Source organism: Papaver somniferum, chromosome 1 (assembly GCF_003573695.1).
Source record: "Papaver somniferum cultivar HN1 chromosome 1, ASM357369v1, whole genome shotgun sequence".
NCBI lineage: Eukaryota > Viridiplantae > Streptophyta > Magnoliopsida > Ranunculales > Papaveraceae > Papaver > Papaver somniferum.
In genome coordinates, this window is record NC_039358.1 from 204,577,220 (window position 1) to 204,597,360 (window position 20,141).

At 35.0% G+C, this 20,141-nt stretch overlaps 3 protein-coding genes across 4 annotated transcripts; 2 read left to right on the plus strand and 1 right to left on the minus strand.

Annotated features, from left to right (window-relative positions):
• The first annotated feature begins 7,807 nt into the window (after window positions 1-7,807).
• LOC113313021 (uncharacterized protein At4g15545) lies at window positions 7,808-11,416 on the plus strand. Of its 2 annotated transcripts, XM_026561754.1 has the most exons (10): window positions 7,810-8,314; window positions 8,399-8,467; window positions 9,218-9,268; window positions 9,383-9,446; window positions 9,609-9,635; window positions 9,723-9,983; window positions 10,286-10,331; window positions 10,424-10,502; window positions 10,593-10,723; window positions 11,114-11,416. In XM_026561754.1, exons 1-9 carry the CDS (start codon window positions 8,039-8,041, stop codon window positions 10,683-10,685), a joined length of 966 nt encoding a protein of 321 aa, XP_026417539.1. In that variant the 5' UTR covers window positions 7,810-8,038; the 3' UTR covers window positions 10,686-10,723; window positions 11,114-11,416. The 2 variants fall into 2 exon arrangements, with proteins under 2 accessions (XP_026417534.1, XP_026417539.1); XM_026561749.1 differs by having other exon boundaries at window positions 7,808-8,314; window positions 9,609-9,983.
• Window positions 11,417-14,475: 3,059 nt separating this feature from the next.
• LOC113313054 (zinc finger protein CONSTANS-LIKE 8-like) lies at window positions 14,476-15,721 on the plus strand. Its single transcript, XM_026561780.1, has 3 exons — window positions 14,476-15,017; window positions 15,136-15,300; window positions 15,399-15,721. The coding sequence occupies exons 1-3, from the start codon at window positions 14,505-14,507 to the stop codon at window positions 15,663-15,665; spliced, it is 945 nt and encodes a 314-aa protein (XP_026417565.1). The 5' UTR covers window positions 14,476-14,504; the 3' UTR covers window positions 15,666-15,721.
• Window positions 15,722-16,727: 1,006 nt separating this feature from the next.
• On the minus strand, window positions 16,728-19,003 carry LOC113313060 (LOB domain-containing protein 4-like). The gene is made up of 2 exons (XM_026561785.1): window positions 18,588-19,003; window positions 16,728-17,312 (listed from the first exon to the last, which is right to left on the minus strand). The coding sequence occupies exons 1-2, from the start codon at window positions 18,825-18,827 to the stop codon at window positions 17,043-17,045; spliced, it is 510 nt and encodes a 169-aa protein (XP_026417570.1). The 5' UTR covers window positions 18,828-19,003; the 3' UTR covers window positions 16,728-17,042.
• Window positions 19,004-20,141: the final 1,138 nt, after the last annotated feature.

Here is a 20,141-nt window from a genome sequence, read left to right on the forward strand (position 1 = left end):
TGAATCCATCAATTGGTAAATCCAACCTTTGGTTGTTGATTGAAATTGATTGATCCTTGAACATTAGTCTTTGGTACCGTTCAAGTTACTTCTCTTATATTCAACCGGGCTCGCAAATTTCTATTTACTGATTGCGGATTGAATTGAGAGATAGAGATATAAAACTCTTTGATATACTTTTCTCTAGATTGAGTCTAACTGTCTAGTTGATTCTCTTGAAAGTATATTGGAGTTTGTCTATACAGATTGCCAAACGAAATAGCGGGTGTGGTTTTTATACCCCCGCTTTTTCAATATCTTTACTCTAAAACAACTTCCATCAACTTATTATATACATTTTTTGTGATTGTCTGGACAATCAAAGAATGCAGAATGCTGGATTTGATTTGGAAGCAATTGGAATCTTATTGTCGAGAATCTTGCATCACCTCATATCTGTCTGCATTGAAGAAATTTAAGAATGCGATGCTAAGCTCAAAATTCCGAAGTTTTTGTTGAAGAATGCAAAGGTTTTGCAGAAACTTACTTTATTCGATCATTTTAATGTTACTTCCCCGATAGAGCGAGATAAGTGAAACAATTTAGAGATAAGCTAAGAGCATTTTCGACAACCTCTTCAAATATCAAAATCAGACTGTTATAATACCCTATCAATGGAATGACAGGACTTTCCCCTTGATATATCTAGTAGTTTTTAGAGGTTTTCTATTTTTGTTTTTAGCTTTTAAATGATGGTGATGAGTATAATTTTCCTTTTGCGAAAAGAATGATTGAAATGCTTATTAACTATCTGAATTTTTCTTTATAAAGTCATTCTATCCAGCTTTAATTACTGTGAAGAATAATGTTGTCTTGAGTTCGGCGATCTTTAGAGAAAGTACAAAGCCTATATAAAAACTTAGCTACGAAAGTTAAATTTCTTTCATGAAGATGAAATAAATATAAGAGCGACTTGTTTTCTTTACCAAAAAACATGGAGAATACAATAAATATAAGAGTTGTTGATTCCAAAAATGTGAAGTACAACCATATTTTTGAGGAAATTAATAAGTGTGTTTGATGACATAAAATTTGTGAAGAAAGAATGGTGGGATCTTTACCAATAAGTGAGCGGTGATATTTTTTACTTTATCTAACTCATGTGCAGAGGGGGAAAGCTCGGAAGAAGCTCTAAGTATATTTTATTTTTTTGGTAGATATTCTGGTGGTCCGGAAATAAAAGAAAATTCTGAGTTCCTTTTCGTTGGTTTTTGGATAGATATGCTTCAGTTCTTTTTGTTGATACCAGATAAATTAAGAAATTAAATTATATGAAAATTAAAAATAAATTGAAAAGAAACGCACGCATCAGACTTTTTCTAAAAAAATATAACAATTTTTTTTGTTATCTCAATCGTTTAATCACTGGTAAATAAACAATTTACAACAAATCAGTCATCAGGGTATGCAACTATTTCGTGACTTCTAAAATTCTATGGAATTTGGAAGATGTAGTATATAAGAGAAGAAATATTGGTATGAAAGTCAATATGAATTTCTAGCCAAACATCATAAAGGAAAAGATCAATCGGAATGTTGAAGAAGGTGTAAATCTTGTTACACGCTCTCGGTTCATCATAGTTGCTCCTGGTAAAGGCAAATAACTAATGTCGAGTGGTTTCATAAACAATATGACAGAATTATTGTTCTGTGTAATTACAATATAACCTTTTTCTTTTTCGAACTGATCGATAAAAATTATAAAAAAATAATAATCAACTTTAACTATCTTTTGTCAAAACTGCATATTACATTTCAATAATATTGTAATTTTAAAATCGTACAAGTTATTATTTTTTATTTTTCCTTATTCTTGTAATAAATTATTTTAATAACCTTGTATTCATTAATTCGTATTAGTATTAGTATAACAAATGTGTAAGAAACTTCAATATTCGACTTTAATTCACATTTTAACAAATCGAAGCACTCCAAGTCATGGGATTACATGTACACATAGACGTATATATTTATTACTGCCTTTACATAAAAAAGATCAACCTATCACATGAACAATTTTTTTGATCAACAGTAGAAATATTAAGGCATATTATTAGTTTTTATCTATAATAATCTAACTTTTTTACTGTCCTTATGGTACGCTACATGAGCCATGGATAATTTTTTCGTTGTAACTATTAACATAATTCTCATCACGCTCTGTCATGTCAAGTAAGATTCTCATCTTAGTCGAAACATTTATTCTTTGAACAAGATTAATATTTAGGTATGAAAAACGATCAAATCGTAGCAATGGAAATCCTATGTGTTTGTTAGCAGACTCACTGATCCAAAAGGTTAACCATGTTTTGCTAACCAGTTAACTTTCTAAAAAATTTTTGCTGATAATCTGGAAATTATATACATTGATCATCCATTAAACCATGTTACCAGCCTTAAACGTTGAAGATTGTTATGCAAACAAGGGAGTGACTGAAATTTTAACAAGTCGGTAGCTTCCGAGAGAAACTTAAGATAAAATAGGATGATTGTGTTAGAATAACATTGGGCATAGAAGGTTAAAGGAGAGTTAAGGTGGCAAGACATTCCTTAAGAAATCCATGAAATAGGTCGAGTTGCTTCACCTTCGCATACACTGCAAGAAGTTTCACCATCCGTTTAACGGTTTATATATCGCAGTTTTCGATTCCCAATAGGTTTCAGGAAGTGGACATCTTGAAAAGAGTCAAGAGAGTGATTTTAGATTGGACAATAAAAATCCACCAAGACAAAGGGTTCCAATGTGTGGTAAACTCATAGATTGAGGAAGAAGGATATGCACAGAGGTTCCATTAGACGCTAGCGTAAACTTTTCGGGTGATTTGCAATTGAGTAGTTTGTGAGGGGTCTTGTACTTAAAGTCAACATGCGCCTGACCAAGTCTTAGTGTTACCTCTCGGACATTATGCGTAATGACGTCATCGATATATCTAGAAAGACTCGACGATAGTCTTACACGTTTATCAAAGTAATATCATCTGCATCTCAAGCTAAAGGATTGAATGTCAGAGTCGTCGCAGAGAAGTAATACTTTGTTGATTAATTCGTTCATCTCATCTAACGTATGGGCACCCATATCAAAGATCAGGTAAGGTAGATATTTCCGAAGATTGATCCACTTTTTTAAGAAAAAAACAAGTCTGTGCGGCATCTTTGCATCTATGGATGACAACGACAAAATGTTGTGAATTAGGGAATCCGCTACCCAACTGATTCTATCAACTTATTCTTCTCCTTCTTTACTGTAACCGGAAGAAAATTTTCTTGCTTTGTACATTGTATTATTACCACCAAAAGAAATTTTTCTTGTGTTGTACATTGTGAATAAATCGGAAGAATAGTTGAGGCCAATTTTTTTTTTTTTTTTCTTTCACAATTTAAACAACCATATTTCAGTATCGGGTTCATTCAACATAGTGAAAAAAAATCCTCAATTCTATGAAACTCCTCTAAGTGAAACTTTCATACTTCAATCGATCTGATACAAATAAAACCTTAAAGCTTTGTACAATATCTTGTCAGCTAAATTCACAGAGAAAAGTATAACGGTAAACGAGAAGAAGAAGTTATTTGTGGCAACCCATTTCCTTGATGTCAGTTCCTTGTCAGCTTTAATTACTTTTGAACTATATATAATATAATATAAACAATCCCAATAATGATATTATGTGAGTCCAGAGTAATAAAATTATACAGTTATCACGTTTTAACATAAAAGTTTTTTTTTTGTTTCTTTCATAAACGAGTTAAGCATATACTAAATACATTAACGTAGTAAGGATACTTTATCAAGTTTTATCGTGATATTTTCTAGAAAATGTATTTTTCAATACATGTATACTATTATCCGTCCAATTAAGTTATTTGTTATTAATTAAACTCGAGGAAAATATATATGATATGTACAAGTCTAAATATATTTAATATTTTTTGAGAATATTTTAAACTTAAGAAATGTTATCTTATTTTGTATAAATATATATAATAAATTAAATATTGCTAATGAATTTATCATTGCAATATCATTTGCGTTTTTTTTTTGGTATATATATTTAAGGAATGAAGTTTTAACTAGTCATGTTTTCAGTTTGTGGCTTAATAAAATAGCTTCAACTGTACATGAACTATGCATAGATTTTCAACAAAATTTTGTTGGTTCATGCCGGTTACAAAATAACAAATGATAGACAACAGAACATGTATCACTACTTTGCTTTCCCTAAACCTTTATATATTTACTCAGTGATTCACATTTATTTCTATAGATTTCCAGTTTCCAAAAGTGATCAGGTTGTCCACGTAAAGACATACATTAACATACCAAAAATAAAAAAAATCCTACATCCTATCACAGGTGTAACATAGAGGAAGCATGTTATTTTGCCTATATTTTTGTAATATCATGTTTTTCTATTTTTATTTAGTCTTATATTTGTTAGGTGTAGATAATGAAAATCATATAAGGGTAGAGGAGGTAGAAGTGGTTAGAGTTTGTATGAGTGCGAAAGGTTGATTACGAACAGTCCTTGCCTAAACTAAGAAGATGATTTTTCAATGGATACCTTAGTCACAAAATGAAGGCATTTAGGCGGTCTATGAAGGAAAGATGAAAGATATGAAATCATAGTTTGAGTTGCAGACAGAAATCTATGCTAGAAAGTTTTGTAGAAAACCATTGTTCTTAGTGGTGAATTTGTTGTATTTATAATGACCTGCTGGTCTATTTATATATAGTTATACAAACTCCTAATATCAAGTTGGCGAGATAAGGATGAGAGTAAGATAAACACCTCCTTTTCAATCCCAGGAATAACTTAAGATAGATCAAGGTCGAAGATGATTCCTTGTAATCGAATATTTTCTTCCTATCTGATTAGACGGATACTCACACGTGTCATAGATCGTCATACCAAAATCCTAAAAGTATCCCCTATTTTGTGTCATAATCAACATTTGTTTATGATGTGTAGTTTTCCGGACTTATTATAACTCACATGGAGGAGTTCTCATTTTTTTTTATGTACGAGCAAGCCTGAGTTGCGTGGAGAGCTCAAGGAAGCTTGTTATAGCCGTATGATTCATAAGGTTAAAGCATGCTTGGATGAGGTTAGACATGACCTAATTATGTGTTTTTTCATGAGAAAAACAAGGTGGTAGGCTCTGTACAAAGGCTAAGGCATGATTGACGTCGAATGGTGATGTATCGTCTGTCGATTAAATGAGCAAATGTTAAGGCTGAAGTTATTTATCTAGTTAGAGGAGCAACACGATCTATTGTCCAACCATAGTAGCAATGCAAATCGTTGTCCTACAATACAATCCTGATAAGTTGTTGTCTAATCATAGGTGCAAGGCGATGACTCAGGTTGAGATCGACCTAGCATATATAACCATCAGTCGAGAGAAGAGCAGAAGCATGGCCGGATTTTAAGAGAGGCTCTTGCCTAATAAAGTATTCAATACTTGTACTGAGGTTACGATGTATTGAAGCATGGTAGTTTATCCATGACAGGACGAAGGATAAGTATTTATCTTCGACAAGAGCACAAACCCTAATTCCCTTATGGGAGCTTAGTGAACGATTTTATGAGTTTTGGGAGATGAACATGCTAAGAATACAATTGTAAAACTCGAATGAAACTCATATGTCATGAGTTTAACGTTTTGGCTTTAGATGTGCTCAAGTACCAAGGACGACGTTATGGAGTCTTGATCTTGATAAAAGACCCGGGGTGGTGTTTAAAAGTAGGTTGTAATTTAACCCTAATAACAACAAGACATGCTAATATGGGGAGAACAAGCTTAGTTTCATTAGCATACCTTCCTTCTATAGCCATCTCTGTCATTGGTATTATTCATAAACCCTTAGTTAAAGAGGTATATACGAGCATGCTCTTCCTTCCTTTTTCAGCTAAACTTGACTTCTTGGTCTTTCCTCTTGGAACTAATGCCTTGACCTCCGTTAATGAGTTATTACAACTTCTCTCATTAGGCCCAAATCACTTTGAGATCACCGCACAAGCTTTATTATTCCTTATTTGGGCTTGATTTTAATATATTTATTTTAGAATATCAAAAGGTGGCATTAATAAAGTGTTTGATAGTTTGACCGTGAGACTCAGTTGTAGGATGCCACGATTTATTGTAGACGTGGTGGCTGGATTAAGATCAGTAATGCCTTCGTTGAAACCGCACCTTACGTTGCTTCTTAAGGATAGCTTAAATCCTGGCTTGAGTTTAGCTTTGAGTCCTTTCTTGGACTGAATTATGAATCTCATCTTAAGTATAAGCTCGAATGTTTCCTTTAGAGTTAAGAGTAAGCTCGAAACTCGCCTTGAATTTAGGGTTGAGCTTTGGCTTAGGCTAAGCTTATGTATCGTTTTTGTCTTGATCGACGCTTCGCCTTTATCTAAGATGAAGGTTGAGATTCATCTCGTTCTCAAGATGAAGTCTCATCTTCACCTTAGACCTTGGTTCGAGCTTCATCTTTGCCCTGGTCGAAAGCCGAGTTTTGTATTTTCCTTGGTTGAAGCTCGAGCTTTGTCTTGGCCGAATTTTTTTTTTGGTGTTTAGGCTCGAACGTTGCCTTGTGAAACCTGAGGGATAAACCATACTTGTAAGGCTTAAGTGCACCTTGACTGAGTAAACGAGATTACACCAAACCGATCGGTTGCAAAATGACCATTTTGTTCTTGGTTAGAATTTCACCATCTATAATGCGTTATTTATACTTTGGACCATATGTTTCTTAATATTTCATCTTCAATATTGTTATTATCTTTGCCGAGGAAAAAATAACAACAAATGCTACTATCATACAAAGATTTTTTGGATACACTCTCAAATTTTTTTTTCTTTCTTTTCTTTTTTGATGGGTTAGTATAGTGGTTAGTTAGTGGCCCCTAAATACTACTCCTTCCGTTTCTAAAAAAAATAGGCTTGTTCGGTTTGCACAAGGATTAAGAGAACCGATCATTATAGCCACTTTTTCAGAGTTTTTTCTACTTTATCCATGGTCCCATTGATTTGATATTAGAGAGAAAATGGAGAGAGAAGTGGTCCCCTCTTTATATTAAGAGAGAAAAAATAAAAAAGAAAAGTGGTCCCTCCATGAATAAATTAGTAAACTAATAACATTGACTTTCCACATAAGGAAACAAACATATTTTTTTGAAATTACAAGGTCTAGGGATCGAACCCCTACCTCCTCCAAGGGAGGGAGCATGGGAACCATCAAACCACTTGAAATTAGGTTTGAACAAGTTGTTTTTCAAAATATTGGGTTTCAACAAAACTTGAAATTCACTTCTGAAAGCAAAAATATTTAATAGCATGTTTGGTTACCAGAAGCAGAAATGCTTCTACTTCTCCCGAAACAGAAGTCAGAAGTATAAAAAGTTAACTTTTCGACTTATAGAAATCGTTTTAAAATTCTCTACCCAGACTAACTTCTTGTTTTTTTACTTTTAAAAGTCAAAAAGTTACTTTTAAATATCCATTCATTCGAATATGTTACTTCTAGGATTAACTTCTTGTTGGGAGAAACAAAAACAAGGATGGTTGTATAGAAAAGAAAAGGACCAATTCAAATGGGTCCTGAATCCTCATGGTGCTCGGCTTCCACTGCTTTAGGTCTACTTTAGGAAAGGTTAGTCGTCATGGGACCTAGACCCGGCCGGCCACTTTAATTTAGGTTAGGTATGGTATGGAGGGAAAAAATAGTCCTACCCTAAATTTAAAACTCAATAATTTCTTCCCCAAATTAAAATCATTTTATTTTATTATTCTCTCTACATATCCTCAAATTTCTACAGACAGAACTCAATTTTTAAACCTAATTTTTTAAAAAATTTCAACGACAAATTCCAGATCAATTCTGCTAAGCGCGAATCTATTTCCCCGAAGACATTCCTGGAAGCAACAATTTTTATTTCTCTGCAATTTCTTGTTATTTCCGTGGAATTTTTGGGGATTTTTTTTGTTAGGGGTTTTTGGAAAAATGTCGAGTAATGGAAGTGGAACGGATTTTCATTTATCAGATGAGATATTATCAGTAATTCCAACAGATCCATATGATCAATTAGATTTAGCACGAAAGATTACATCCATGGCGATTGCTTCTCGTGTTTCTAAACTCGAATCAGAAAATGGTAGATTAAGACAGAAGATATTGGAGAAAGATCGATTGATTTTTGATTTGGAAGAGAAAGTTTCTCGGCTTGATCAAGGTTTTCAACAAGTTGATTCTCGGTTAAGGATTGTTGTTGAGGAGAATGTAAGTCTGAAATGAATTTTTGGGGAAAAGTTTGATTTTTGTGAAATTTAGGGTTTTTGTTTGATGGATTGATTGTTGTTGTAGAATAAACTGGTGAATGAAAGAGACTCGCTTGCTATGACTGTAAAGAAGCTCAACAGGGATTTGGCCAAGGTGAGGAGATTGATTTTGTGATGATTTTTCGTGTTTGTGTACATTGTGTTTTGTTGTGACAAGCTGAACTAGCTATTGCATAGAAGATGTTTGATATGTGGAGCCATTTTAGTTTTCCAAGTGAAATGAAAAAATGGGTTACTGGAAATGATGGGGGTAGGGATCTAGAAGCAAGTATGGTCTTTAGATTAGGATATAAGTCTCACCGAAAGTGGAAAAGTATACCCTTTCACTGTTTTCGGGAAAGGGAAACTACCGTTGCTCGTTCGATGTGTGCTCGAGTAGGAAGTAGTTGCTGAAATGTTTTGAATGAGACAGGGAAAGTGAGTGGCAAGCGTAGTTGTATAAATGACAACTTGTTGGTTAGTTGTAGGCAGGTTGACGCACATCCCCTATATTTTAACTTATGCGTTCCATGTTCTGCTGATTCTTAAGTTTATTTGCTTCAGTTTTATGTTTGCAAGGGTACTACGTCCTGCACTTTCTTATGTTATGTCTTAGTTCATACAGGCAGAGAGTGACCTAAGATAAAATGATAATTTAAATGAACAAGCAGCTCTAAGAATGGAGGTTGGGGAGTCCATCTAACTGCAAAAATTATGGAGACCATACTTTCCTCTCCTCTCATAATGAAATTGTGTGATATTTTTGTTGTGGTTGACACTGACTATTATGAATGTAAGGAACCTATATTTCTCAAGTATTGCAATTTTGATTTGCATAGTTACTAAACTTGGGGTATTCTTACAGTTGGAGACATTCAAGAGACAACTAATGCAGTCACTCAATGATGATAGTTCTGTAAGATTCGAACATAATCCTCCTAATTTTCATATAAATGACTTTTTCTTTTTTGGTTTCCGTACGTGTACGTCATTCCATGAATTGAAATTTTTCACGATCTTGTACTGGCAGCAAGCTGAAACTGTTGATATTGGAACCTGTGACCAAACTGTTTCCAAGACGTACTCGGCTAAAGGTGTGATTATTCTCTACTTCCTGAAGTTTTAACCTTTTTCTTACTTTTATAACTGAATCATTATAGGCCGTTACTCTTTATTGCAGGAAACTAACTTAAACTGTATTTCGTTTTTGATCTTGCAATCTTGTTACCTGAATGCTTTATTTGTGCCATCTTAAGATGAGGGAGGGAACCCAGGTGATGATGGTATGTGTACGAACTCTTTTCCTTTTATACTACTCATCCTAATTTTGTTCATTCCTGATACACGTTGTTGCTGGTCTATGTTTACAGCTTCTAGGCATGGTGGGCAGAGATTTTCTATGACTCCATACATCACACCAAGATTTACTCCCAGTGGAACTCCAAAAGGCTATTCTACCAGTGGATCACCTAGAGGATATTCTGCTGCTGGATCCCCTAACCGCACCTCCGGTTCCACGTCACCTACAAAATCTCAATATGAAGGGCGAAGTGGTTCATTGTCTTCATGGTACCCATCAAGTCAGCAGTCTTCTGCGGCAAGCTCTCCTCCTCGTGGGCGTCCTGTACCAGGTCTGTAACAAGTACCACAGTCAACCAAATCGATTTTCTTTTGGTACGTGGATGAAATCTAAGGGGTGTGAGTTGACACCTGATCAACTACCAGCTGTACCAGTAGTGATTTCCCCAGCTAGGCTCCTACTAGTTTGAGTTGATAGAATCTGCTAGTTTTGTTGACCTCAAGTGTGATTCCAAATGGCTGACTTGGATTAAAGAATATTGCCATTTTTTTTTGTTTTAATGGTTGTTTCTTACACTATAAGTAGAATTCCCTGAACTTAATTAAGTTGTTTATCTGGTTTTACTATGTTCAGCGCGCACTCCTCGAATTGATGGAAAGGAGTTCTTCCGCCAAGCCAGGTCTGATTTTCGGATTCAGTTCTTAGCTTTTATTTCAGTTGACAATTCTGAAAGCAACAATAATACTAAATTGTGGATATTTGGAACTGCAGGAGTCGTCTCTCTTACGAGCAGTTCAGTGCATTTCTTGCTAACATCAAGGAGCTGAATTCTCAAAATCAATCTCGAGAGGTATTAACTTTGAAACTCTTTATCAACTCTCTTGGTCGTAGAATAGAGCGTAACTAAGCAAATGGGTTTTTCATTTTTCTCAATATCCAGGAAACATTAAGGAAGGCAGAAGAAATATTTGGTACAGACAACAAAGATCTTTACCTATCATTCCAAGGGTTGCTTAATCGTAACAACCACTAGGACTAAAGGTGTATTTCGAAGATGGTCTATCATAATAGGTGTGCCATTTCTCTCTCTCTCTCTCTCTCTCTCTCTCTCTCTCTCACACACACACACACACACACACACACACACACACACACACACACACACACACACACACACACACACACACACACACACTCACTCACAAGCACGCACACAAACCCAATTGCATGTCTATGTACACAGTCCAGTCTTCTACATAATTCAATGCGAAACTGTAACTAAGTCGGGCCACTCGGGTGTAAAGCTCTATGGAATTAGAGACATGTTATCTGACTATACATACTAGCTAATGCAGTCACCTCTCATCTGCTGGTGTGGTTTATCTAGTTTTTGTCATTGACTTTGAAGTTAGAAACCAAAGGGACGAAATTATCTAAAAGTCAGTTACCTTTCATCTGCAGGATTATTATTTGCGTCCACATTGCTTTCTTCCTTTTCATGCATGATGTGTGAGTGTGTAATTCGGTAAATATTGATCGCTTACCGTAGAACTAAGATGCATAGCAGAGGCTGGTTCAGGGTTTCACACTCTTGTTGCAACTTGCAAGCCTCTGATTGGAGATTTCAAATGAAGCTGCTACTTTAACACCGACACTGATCATGTTAACCATGGTGTATGAGGAATGACTTCTATCTGTTTCTATTATTAATGGAAGGTAAATTTTATTAAACAATAGATTTTTCAAGAATGTCGTTGATTTATATATGTTTTCCTCATTTTTGCCCTTGCATTACCATTGCCGTAGTAAGGGAGCCCATTAGTTAACAAATAAGCCTATTATCCCACCACCTGCGTCAACCAAAGACTTGAATAAGTGGGCTTAACTGATCGCGACATCCAGCCTTTAACCAAAACCTTAGCGGAGAACTTACTCTCGGCATACTAAGCCCAAGTCTGACTCTGTTGCGGCTCATGGAACTCCTAAATGTGTGTATGAAGTGATGGATTCTATAACTCAGGCTATGATCAGATTAGGACAGAGAGTTGCACTTTGTGAGCTATTTGCATCAAATGAGGTTAAATGTGTTAGTAGAAAGCAAGACAACCCATGCATGTAGTTTCTAAAGTTTGTAATATACAATATTCCAGATGAAACCTAATCTATACTGCAGTGATCTTATGCTCCTTTAAAATCACTTCTGTAGCTCTTTTTTACATGGGGTTTCATTTCAATTTCTAGCTAAGCAAACACAGAACATGTACTATCACAAGTTTGTGGAACCTAAAACCCTACTTAGATTAGATATAGAAGAGACATTTGTGTCAGATTGGAGATTACATTGTCACATTCTCTTTCTCTTTCTTTAAATGATATTATTCCGATCGTTAAATTCAAGTGTTTGCAGTATTTTTCTTTGCTAGATTTGTATGAACAAACTTTGAAGATGTTAAGTGATAGATACAGGCTTTCAAGGAAAGTTCTTTATTTTCCGTAGACTACAAGTGGGTATTTTTTTTTCTTTAATGCTAAGTTTTTGTATCTGGTGGATGGGGTATGAAAATTTTAAGGCACCTGATACTCTCTGTACAATGTCTATCACACTCAGTTAAAGTTGTCTTTTTTTTTCCTTTCTTTCTTGTTGATTAGCCCCTATTACTGACTATGTTTTGAAGAAATTATGATAGAGGTCAGATGTTGTGCTGAGAAAGTAGTTTTTAGAGAACACAATTTGTATTCCAATATTACCATTTTGTTCTTTCTGCCGATTTATCGGTGTATGATCATCTCCGTTGTACAAGGTTTCAGGTCTAGGATTCTTTTTTTTTTTTTGTGTTGATTTTCAGTCATGGTTTTGATGCAACTTGATCTAATGATCTTGCAAAAGATTATCCCATCAGAAGCAGTAAATATTGGAAAGAGTCAAAAGTACAAAGAGGATTGTGGTGGTATATGTTCTTTGCTAGGTTCAGTAGGTACTGTCAAGGGTATTACTGTCATTTTAGTTACTAATCTGAGAGAAAGACAATTATCTTTGGGGGTTCTGATGGAAGGTACTTGGGGATTTTGAGGGAGTGTAAGAGAGTATAGGGAGTTTGAGAGAGTTTGGTGTGTTGAGTGTAGGGAGTTTGAGAGACTCTCCCAAAATCTCTACTTTTTTGAGAGATTTGGAGTGAGGTAAAAATACACTATAAACTCCCTACAACTCCCCAGAACTAAAAAAAAAAAAAACTCCCTATCATTCTAATTTTTACCACTAACAGGGAGTTTAAGAGTTTTTTTTAAATTCCCCCACGACTAACGGGGTTTTTTAGGGAGTTTGGGAGACTCTTCTAAACTCTCCCACGACTAACGGGAATTTTGAGAGACTCCCTCAAACTCCCTCACGACTAACGGGAAAAAACACAATTACACCCAACTTCCCCAACTCCCTTAAGAACTAACACCCTGTACATTTATTTGCACTTCGAATTGGCAAAATCTTACAAACCCATGTGTGATTGTATTCAAAGATTCTTAAAGTTTTTATATTTTTGTGTAGCCTTTAGCTATTAAGTGAAAATAACTTTATTTATAGATATACCATAACAATATACATTAGATGTTACTTTTGTTTTGGCTTTTTCATGCAAGGGAAAGGACAAATTATTATTCTCTTTAAGGACTAATCAATCACTCAAAATTGATTAGTGAATCCCTAATCATTTCTTGATATATGCTTACAATGCTTTGTAATCTTGCATTGGAACTTTCTTTGTATCATTAAAAAAAAGGTTCTGTAGTAAAAGAATAAATGAGTTTTGGCAACTTAATCAACAAAATGCCATTGTTGGGTTGTTGGGTTGTTTTGTTCTAACTCAACTAATTCGTGTGAATCATCATCTTAATCCAACTTATTGATTAAAATTATAATATAATAGGTTATAACATGCTTTTAAATTTGGTAATATATGCTCCCAACGAGTCATATACAAAGTAGTTTCTGGAAATAAACTAAACAATTTGAAATCTGACTCGTTTGATCAAGAATTGAATCCAAACAAATTGTTTGTTTGCATCTGACTCGCGATCTGGATCTGAGTCAACCCCTAACTCGTTGCAAATTAAATATCAAACCGTTTGTTTTCTATTTTGAGTCAGATCTGAGTCGACTTCCGATTTAGATCTAATCCTTGATTCGAACCGTTTAAATTAGGTAACAAAACACCCCTGGTTTATGGGACCAAACCAATGACTCACATATTTTTGAGTCAGTTGAGTCAGATCTAACTCAAATCAAGTGATTTTAGTCAGGTCATACGATTCAGATCAGCCAGAAATAAACAAGCATGTTATAAGATAGTAGGTTATAACATTACAAAGTTGCATCTGACTTTTAGAATTATATATATCAAAAAAATGAAAAAATTAAACAATTTGAAATCTGACTCGTTTGATTTGGAATCAAATGCAAACACTCAACTAATTACACATCCAATATAAAACTATAAGCTAAGATCTGCAATTCTAATGGAGAGACACCTTTTAACATGCACAGGCCTAAAAATAAATTAACCATAAATTTTACAAACAAAATTTACCGAGTGTTGGCTAAGCATAAAATTTTGTCCTAAACAAGCTCTATTCTATAGGCTGCTATACTTGTCTTAGGTTGCTAATCACATATTTTGTCACGTTCTACAGTTTAGTATTCCCAGGTCAGTTTGGGCAGGCCTGACACAAACTAGATAGCTAATAGAAATCGCATATAATTTGCAGTTACAAAGTCCTATAAATTTCCAGCCTGATCTCATTCGCTAACAACTCATCACAAAACTGCGCAAGCAGCACACAACCCACCTTTACAAGTTCAATGGCTTCAAATTCTCTTTTCAGTTCAGATCACATTTTCTCATCAGAATTCAGCCAAATACCTCCGGTTTCTGTCTCCGTCGAAGAAAGCTTGGAGTCCTCTTTAATGTGGAACCAAGAATTCATACTTCCATCATCTGAGAAAAATGGGTACACAAATAATGATCCAATAATACTTCCATCAAATGATCTCACTTTTTCCTCGAATTTCGACGGTGTTTTACCATTTCCGGAGCAGCTCAAAATTTTGCCGATGACAGACTACGTACCGGAGCCAATATTAATGACTTCGAATGAGTTCGACGTTGGGTTGTCGGATTACAACAGTACTGGTAATAATAGCCTTCAACATCAATATCAAAAGGCCGCCGAGTTCTTACATTTCCAGCAACCAGATCATGAGCTTTCTGCTTATAGTGATGAAGAATTGCTATTCAATAAGACGTACAGCGAAAACGTATTCGGACCGCGTTTTGATCATGCAGCTGGTTATTTTGGTGACCATAATATATGGGTACGTGTAATTTTCCGTCAAACTATCTTCATGCATGCGGACATCTTACCAATAACCGAAGTAATTCCGATAACGTCTATACTTTAGTTTTTTGATCCTTTTGTGTTTAATTTTACAGGAAATGCATCATAATCTTCAAGGTAATTATAACTCTACGTCGTCATTTCAGAGTAGTAGCGTCGAGGAGCCGAAAGTGAGACGTTATACCAAAGAAGAAAGGAACGATCGAATTCTCAAGTATTTGAAGAAGAAAAACCAACGAAATTTCAATAAGACAATCAAGGTAACACCTATTATATGATTAGTGTCTACTTTAGTTGGAAATTTTATTCATTTCTGCATGGAAAATATGGCCATTAATAACTCGGTGCAACTTTGCAGTATGTCTGCCGGAAAACATTGGCCGACAGAAGAATTCGAATCCGAGGAAGGTTTGCGAGGAACAATGAATACCCTGAAGAATTGTCGGCAACGTCAACTACTAAGAATAACACTAATGATCATGAAGAGGAAGATAAATATCACTACAGTCATGGTCCATATTTTCAAAATAGTACTCCCGAGACGAAGCTCAATATCGAGTTGGAAGACGAGGAATGGTTACGCGAAGCTGTGAACAATCTCATGTATTTGCCCATTTTTGACTGATAATTAGTTTTGCGATGAAATATTTCGTTTTCTTGTACTCAAATTAATAATACCAATTAACCTAGAGTACTATCAATACTACTGTACTTTCAGAAATTTCTAAGAAATTGAAGCCCCCTCAAGATTACATGTCACATGCAGTAACCAAGCCAGAAGTTCCCTTACAAACCATAGTAGAACTAGTAGCTAGCACATACTAGCGGTAGAAAATTATTGCCACTAAACGACTGAAGAGAAGATCCTGCATGGTTGCATGGCATGCTTTGATACAAAATTCTGTAGCCCTACAAAAGCAAAGTTGTGCAAAAAGTTGCAGTGATCGTAGATCTGTAATATACTGTAGAAATTCTGAAATCGTATATGAAGCTAGATGGGCTCAGTGGTCGAATATAATTTTGAAGTATTGTCACACTCACGTCCAAGGACTCATGGCCCAATTTTCATACATATAGATTTTAGCCATCCTGCTGGTATTGGAGTGCGTTTGTGTTTCTTCAAGAGTACGTATCTCTGGCACCTATAGTTAAACTGTCCTGCTGAACTAGTGGTGGTGGTGTTGTGGTGAACAAGAGACGATGGTGGTGGCGGCGGCGGCTTTGGGATTAATGATTCTCTTTTCTTTTAGACAGTAGATCGGAACACTGAAATGAAGAATAGAGAAAGAGAACTGAAGTCAAAAAAAGGTTCATGGGTTGATGTCATAGACTCATAATGATATTACCAAAGACCAATGCTAAGGACTCAGTTACACTAACGGTTTTTATAGTTCGGGTTTAGAGTCCACTAAAACCAAACCAATATCTAACAGTTTACCAAACTGGAAAACCTATATAAGTTGTTGGGTTAGTGGTTCGGTTCATGGACTAATGGAATCCGAATAGAGAACTATGAAGTGGTCGTGTGGTACTCATGCTCTTTCCCATAGACGAAATAGGAGTTCGTGTCACTGCCACAGTAGTCCTAGATGAAAGATCTAGGTACCACTACTCTTACATGTAATCATAAAAGAAAAAAAATCCGAAAACAAATAGTGACAGATTCAAATATGGTTGAACTGAAGACTCATAAAATAATTAAACATACATGTATTTATATTAGATCTTTATATATCTACAATAGAATTATTATCAATGATAATAATTCATTTCCACTTACTCCAAACTTCCTCTCTAACTCATTCCCCTACAACTAAGTGGGTTTGATTTTACTTAATATAATCATCATCTCTAAAGACAAAGTATAAATTAGAGAGATGTTTTTTTAATTTCTTACATATATATTAATTTAAACAAACTACTAGTATTATAGTAAAGCAAAAGAAAAAAAAAAGATAAAAGAGTTTAATTAACTAAAATTCTTCCTTGTTAATTTGATGTGTTAACAAGACCAAAGAGCAGAAGCAGCTTGTTGTTCATTTGTTGCCGATGAGTTAATAGTGAGATTAGTAATTGATGATGATGTCTGTGATCTCATCCTCATATGAACAACTTCAGCTTGTGCAATTGCTAGTTGAGTTTGCAAAACATCAATTTGTTGTTGCAGTGATGATATTGCACCTACACACCCATAAACCGGGTCGCGGACTCTCGCGTTCGCTTCGTATACCATACTGCTCACCGCGTCGCCTCGTTGATGCATCGGTAATTCCTGTAAAATGTAAAACAAAACAGGAGAATCCTATGTTAGAAATCTTAAATCTGAAATTTAAGTTTTACAATAGTAAGATAATGGAAGTGCTAATTACGATTACCTACTCCAACTTTTTTAAAATCTGTGACGCTATTTTGATATCACCGTGACCTCATATAATTAAATCATACTGCAAAGGCACATATGAAATGATCCGATGAACCCTACACTGCTGGTCACACCGCCATGGTTAAAATCTTTTAGCTGAACTATTTGGAATTAGGATGTCATTTTCGTTTATGGTTGAGATGATTATTCCTTAATTATTATACTATTGTCAAAAGCTCAGGTCATTTCAAAACTTTAATTCAGATTTAGATAGATAAACAATGTAATGGTGATCAAGAAAGAAATTAACTTTTTTCATTGTGTACTCTAATTTGTGTCGGCATATTAGTTTAGAATAGTTTAGACTGATACTTGTATAGAGTCCATAGCTTTTGACGAATATATATTAGGGTGGGACCTCGATGGTATTTCTCTGAAACAAGTTGAGCAATGTACACTCGTGAGCCGAGAGGTACAATGAACTTTAGATTTCAGTAGAGATTTGGATTTTGATCCAGGAATAAGGTTCGGTTCATCGTGTAGATCATTCTCACAAATATATACTTATCATCTGAATGTGTATATCAATATACAGATGATATCCAAAACTGTATGATCATCAAACAGAAAAAGTTTCTAAACTTATAAGTGTTACCTCCTCGGCGGTTGTGGTGGCCATGTAAAAATTATTTAAAAGAAAAAAAGAAGCTACTAGAGGTGGATCATGTAAGATAGTCAAAATCTAGACCATTAGTTGGACACCGTCTATAATTTAGGTATAGAATTGAGAAACTCTTTATCAAATAAGGGTCTTTCACGAAAACCATATATAATCAGTGTTTGCATTGCCACTTTAGATTGGCCTGGAGTTGGATTCATATAGTGGTCTACCATGAGAGTTCAAATACCCCATCTTGGTCTCCCATAAGAGTTCCAACCACCCCAAAAGAAAATAGACATACACTGTTCCAAATACCCCAAAACAATAACAATATGGTTTCATGTCCAGGCTGCACACTTGCAGGACCTAACCCTACAATGTCTATCAAAATAGAAGCATATTAACTTCTGACTTGGGTCAACCACTGTTGACTTAACTAATATAAAAAAATAAAAAAGTGTTTTTGGCACTTTAAGTAAAGAAGTTGTGTGCAATTTTTGAAAGAGATGGGGAGTAGGGTATACCTGAAGCATTTTGTTGACATTGCTAGCACCAAAAACTTTGTGAACATTAGCAAATTTGTGAGGTTCATCAGCAGGGAAGTAAGGAGCAAACACACAATCTTGTGCACATCTTCTCCTAAGAAGCTTACATGCTGCACATGGTGATGCTGCTCCAGCACCAGCACCACCACCACCTCCTCCTTTTCTATACCCACCATTATTTAAGTTATTACTTGTGTTAATGTTATTCTCTTTCATCATTTCCTTCTCTTAACTTTCTTCACAAATCACAATAGCATTAGTTTTGGTAACTCAAAAAGAGAACCAAACCCAATTTAAAAGATGAAGAGACTAGAAGAAAATTTGGGGAAAAGTAATAGAAGTTGTGAGAAGAAGAGGGGAAGTATTATGATTTATGAGGAAGGGAAGATGATGGGAGAGGTGGTGGTGGGTATTATATAAAGGAAAATTGTGGTGTGGGGAGGAGGATATCTTAGGGCTGGTCCACCAAATTTAGATTTTGCAAGACAAAAGCTAAATCCTCCATCATCATGCTTACTCATTTGAAATGATTTTTCGAGACTGACCCCCTCTTATTATTTTTATTTTTTTAATACGTATGAGCATTGTTAGTATCTAAAGTGGTTTCTTGCACAGTTGAAAATGAGATGTAAAACATAAAATCACAAGGATTAAAATTGTCAGCTATAATTCAAAATCTTCCACGCATGTCTCCGCTACCCAAAATCTACTTCGTAACCCAAATTATATCATGTAGCTAAAACTTTGCCGCATTATCCAAAAGCTATATGTTCACCGTGACCTACACTGTAACTTTAACATCGATTCCATTAAATTGTACAACATCCATCTCATGAGTCATGACCCAAAAATATACAAAATAACGCAGAATCAGTTATTATATTCTAGTGATCTATCAAATGCAATATCTGTCTCATGACCTACTCCGAGTTAAATGATGGAAGAGACTCGAGCTAGCCAAGCCCTACCAGTCTAGCATTACTACATCTACGGAAAAGTAAAACCAGAAGAAGGAAAAAAATGTAGTCAAAATATAAGAAAGTAATTAACGGGAACACTGATGGAAAGTGTAACCGGATATGATATGAGAGAGTGGAATTGGATAGTGGGACAAGAAGAAAAAAGATCAGGTTTGTAACTTGAAAAACTGTCAACCGACCATTTTTCAGGTGAAAATGTTTTATATTATTACCACGTACACTCTAGAGTAGTAGGAGTGGTTAGATTCAATTCATTTCGAACTTTTTATTTTTATTTTTAAAAAGTGAAAAAACTAATCTATTCCATGAGAAATGAGTTCGATTTGAGAAAATACAACGGTTAGTAAGAACTGTTAGCGTTTCTTAGGAAAAGTGTCGCCAAATAAGTGACTGTATTGCAGACGACATACTGACGTATTGCTTATGGCAATATATTTTGGTTTTACTTGTTGGATTTTGATCAATTAACAATATACAATCTGCATGGAGGACGTAGACAAAATATATTATTGAATATGTTACGTAACATATCGGAAAAGGATAAACGTGACGA

Coding starts and splice junctions, on each gene's coding strand:
- LOC113313054 (XM_026561780.1), top strand. CDS start 14,505: ATGGCTTCAAATTCTCTTTTCAGTTCAGATCACATTTTCTCATCAGAA. Junction 15,018..15,135: donor TTGGTGACCATAATATATGG/GTACGTGTAATT, acceptor TTAATTTTACAG/GAAATGCATCATAATCTTCA. Junction 15,301..15,398: donor ATTTCAATAAGACAATCAAG/GTAACACCTATT, acceptor GCAACTTTGCAG/TATGTCTGCCGGAAAACATT.
- LOC113313021 (XM_026561749.1), top strand. CDS start 8,039: ATGTCGAGTAATGGAAGTGGAACGGATTTTCATTTATCAGATGAGATA. Junction 9,269..9,382: donor CACTCAATGATGATAGTTCT/GTAAGATTCGAA, acceptor TTGTACTGGCAG/CAAGCTGAAACTGTTGATAT. Junction 9,984..10,285: donor TCGTGGGCGTCCTGTACCAG/GTCTGTAACAAG, acceptor TACTATGTTCAG/CGCGCACTCCTCGAATTGAT.
- LOC113313060 (XM_026561785.1), bottom strand. CDS start 18,827: ATGATGAAAGAGAATAACATTAACACAAGTAATAACTTAAATAATGGT. Junction 17,313..18,587: donor ATGTCAACAAAATGCTTCAG/GTATACCCTACT, acceptor TACATTTTACAG/GAATTACCGATGCATCAACG.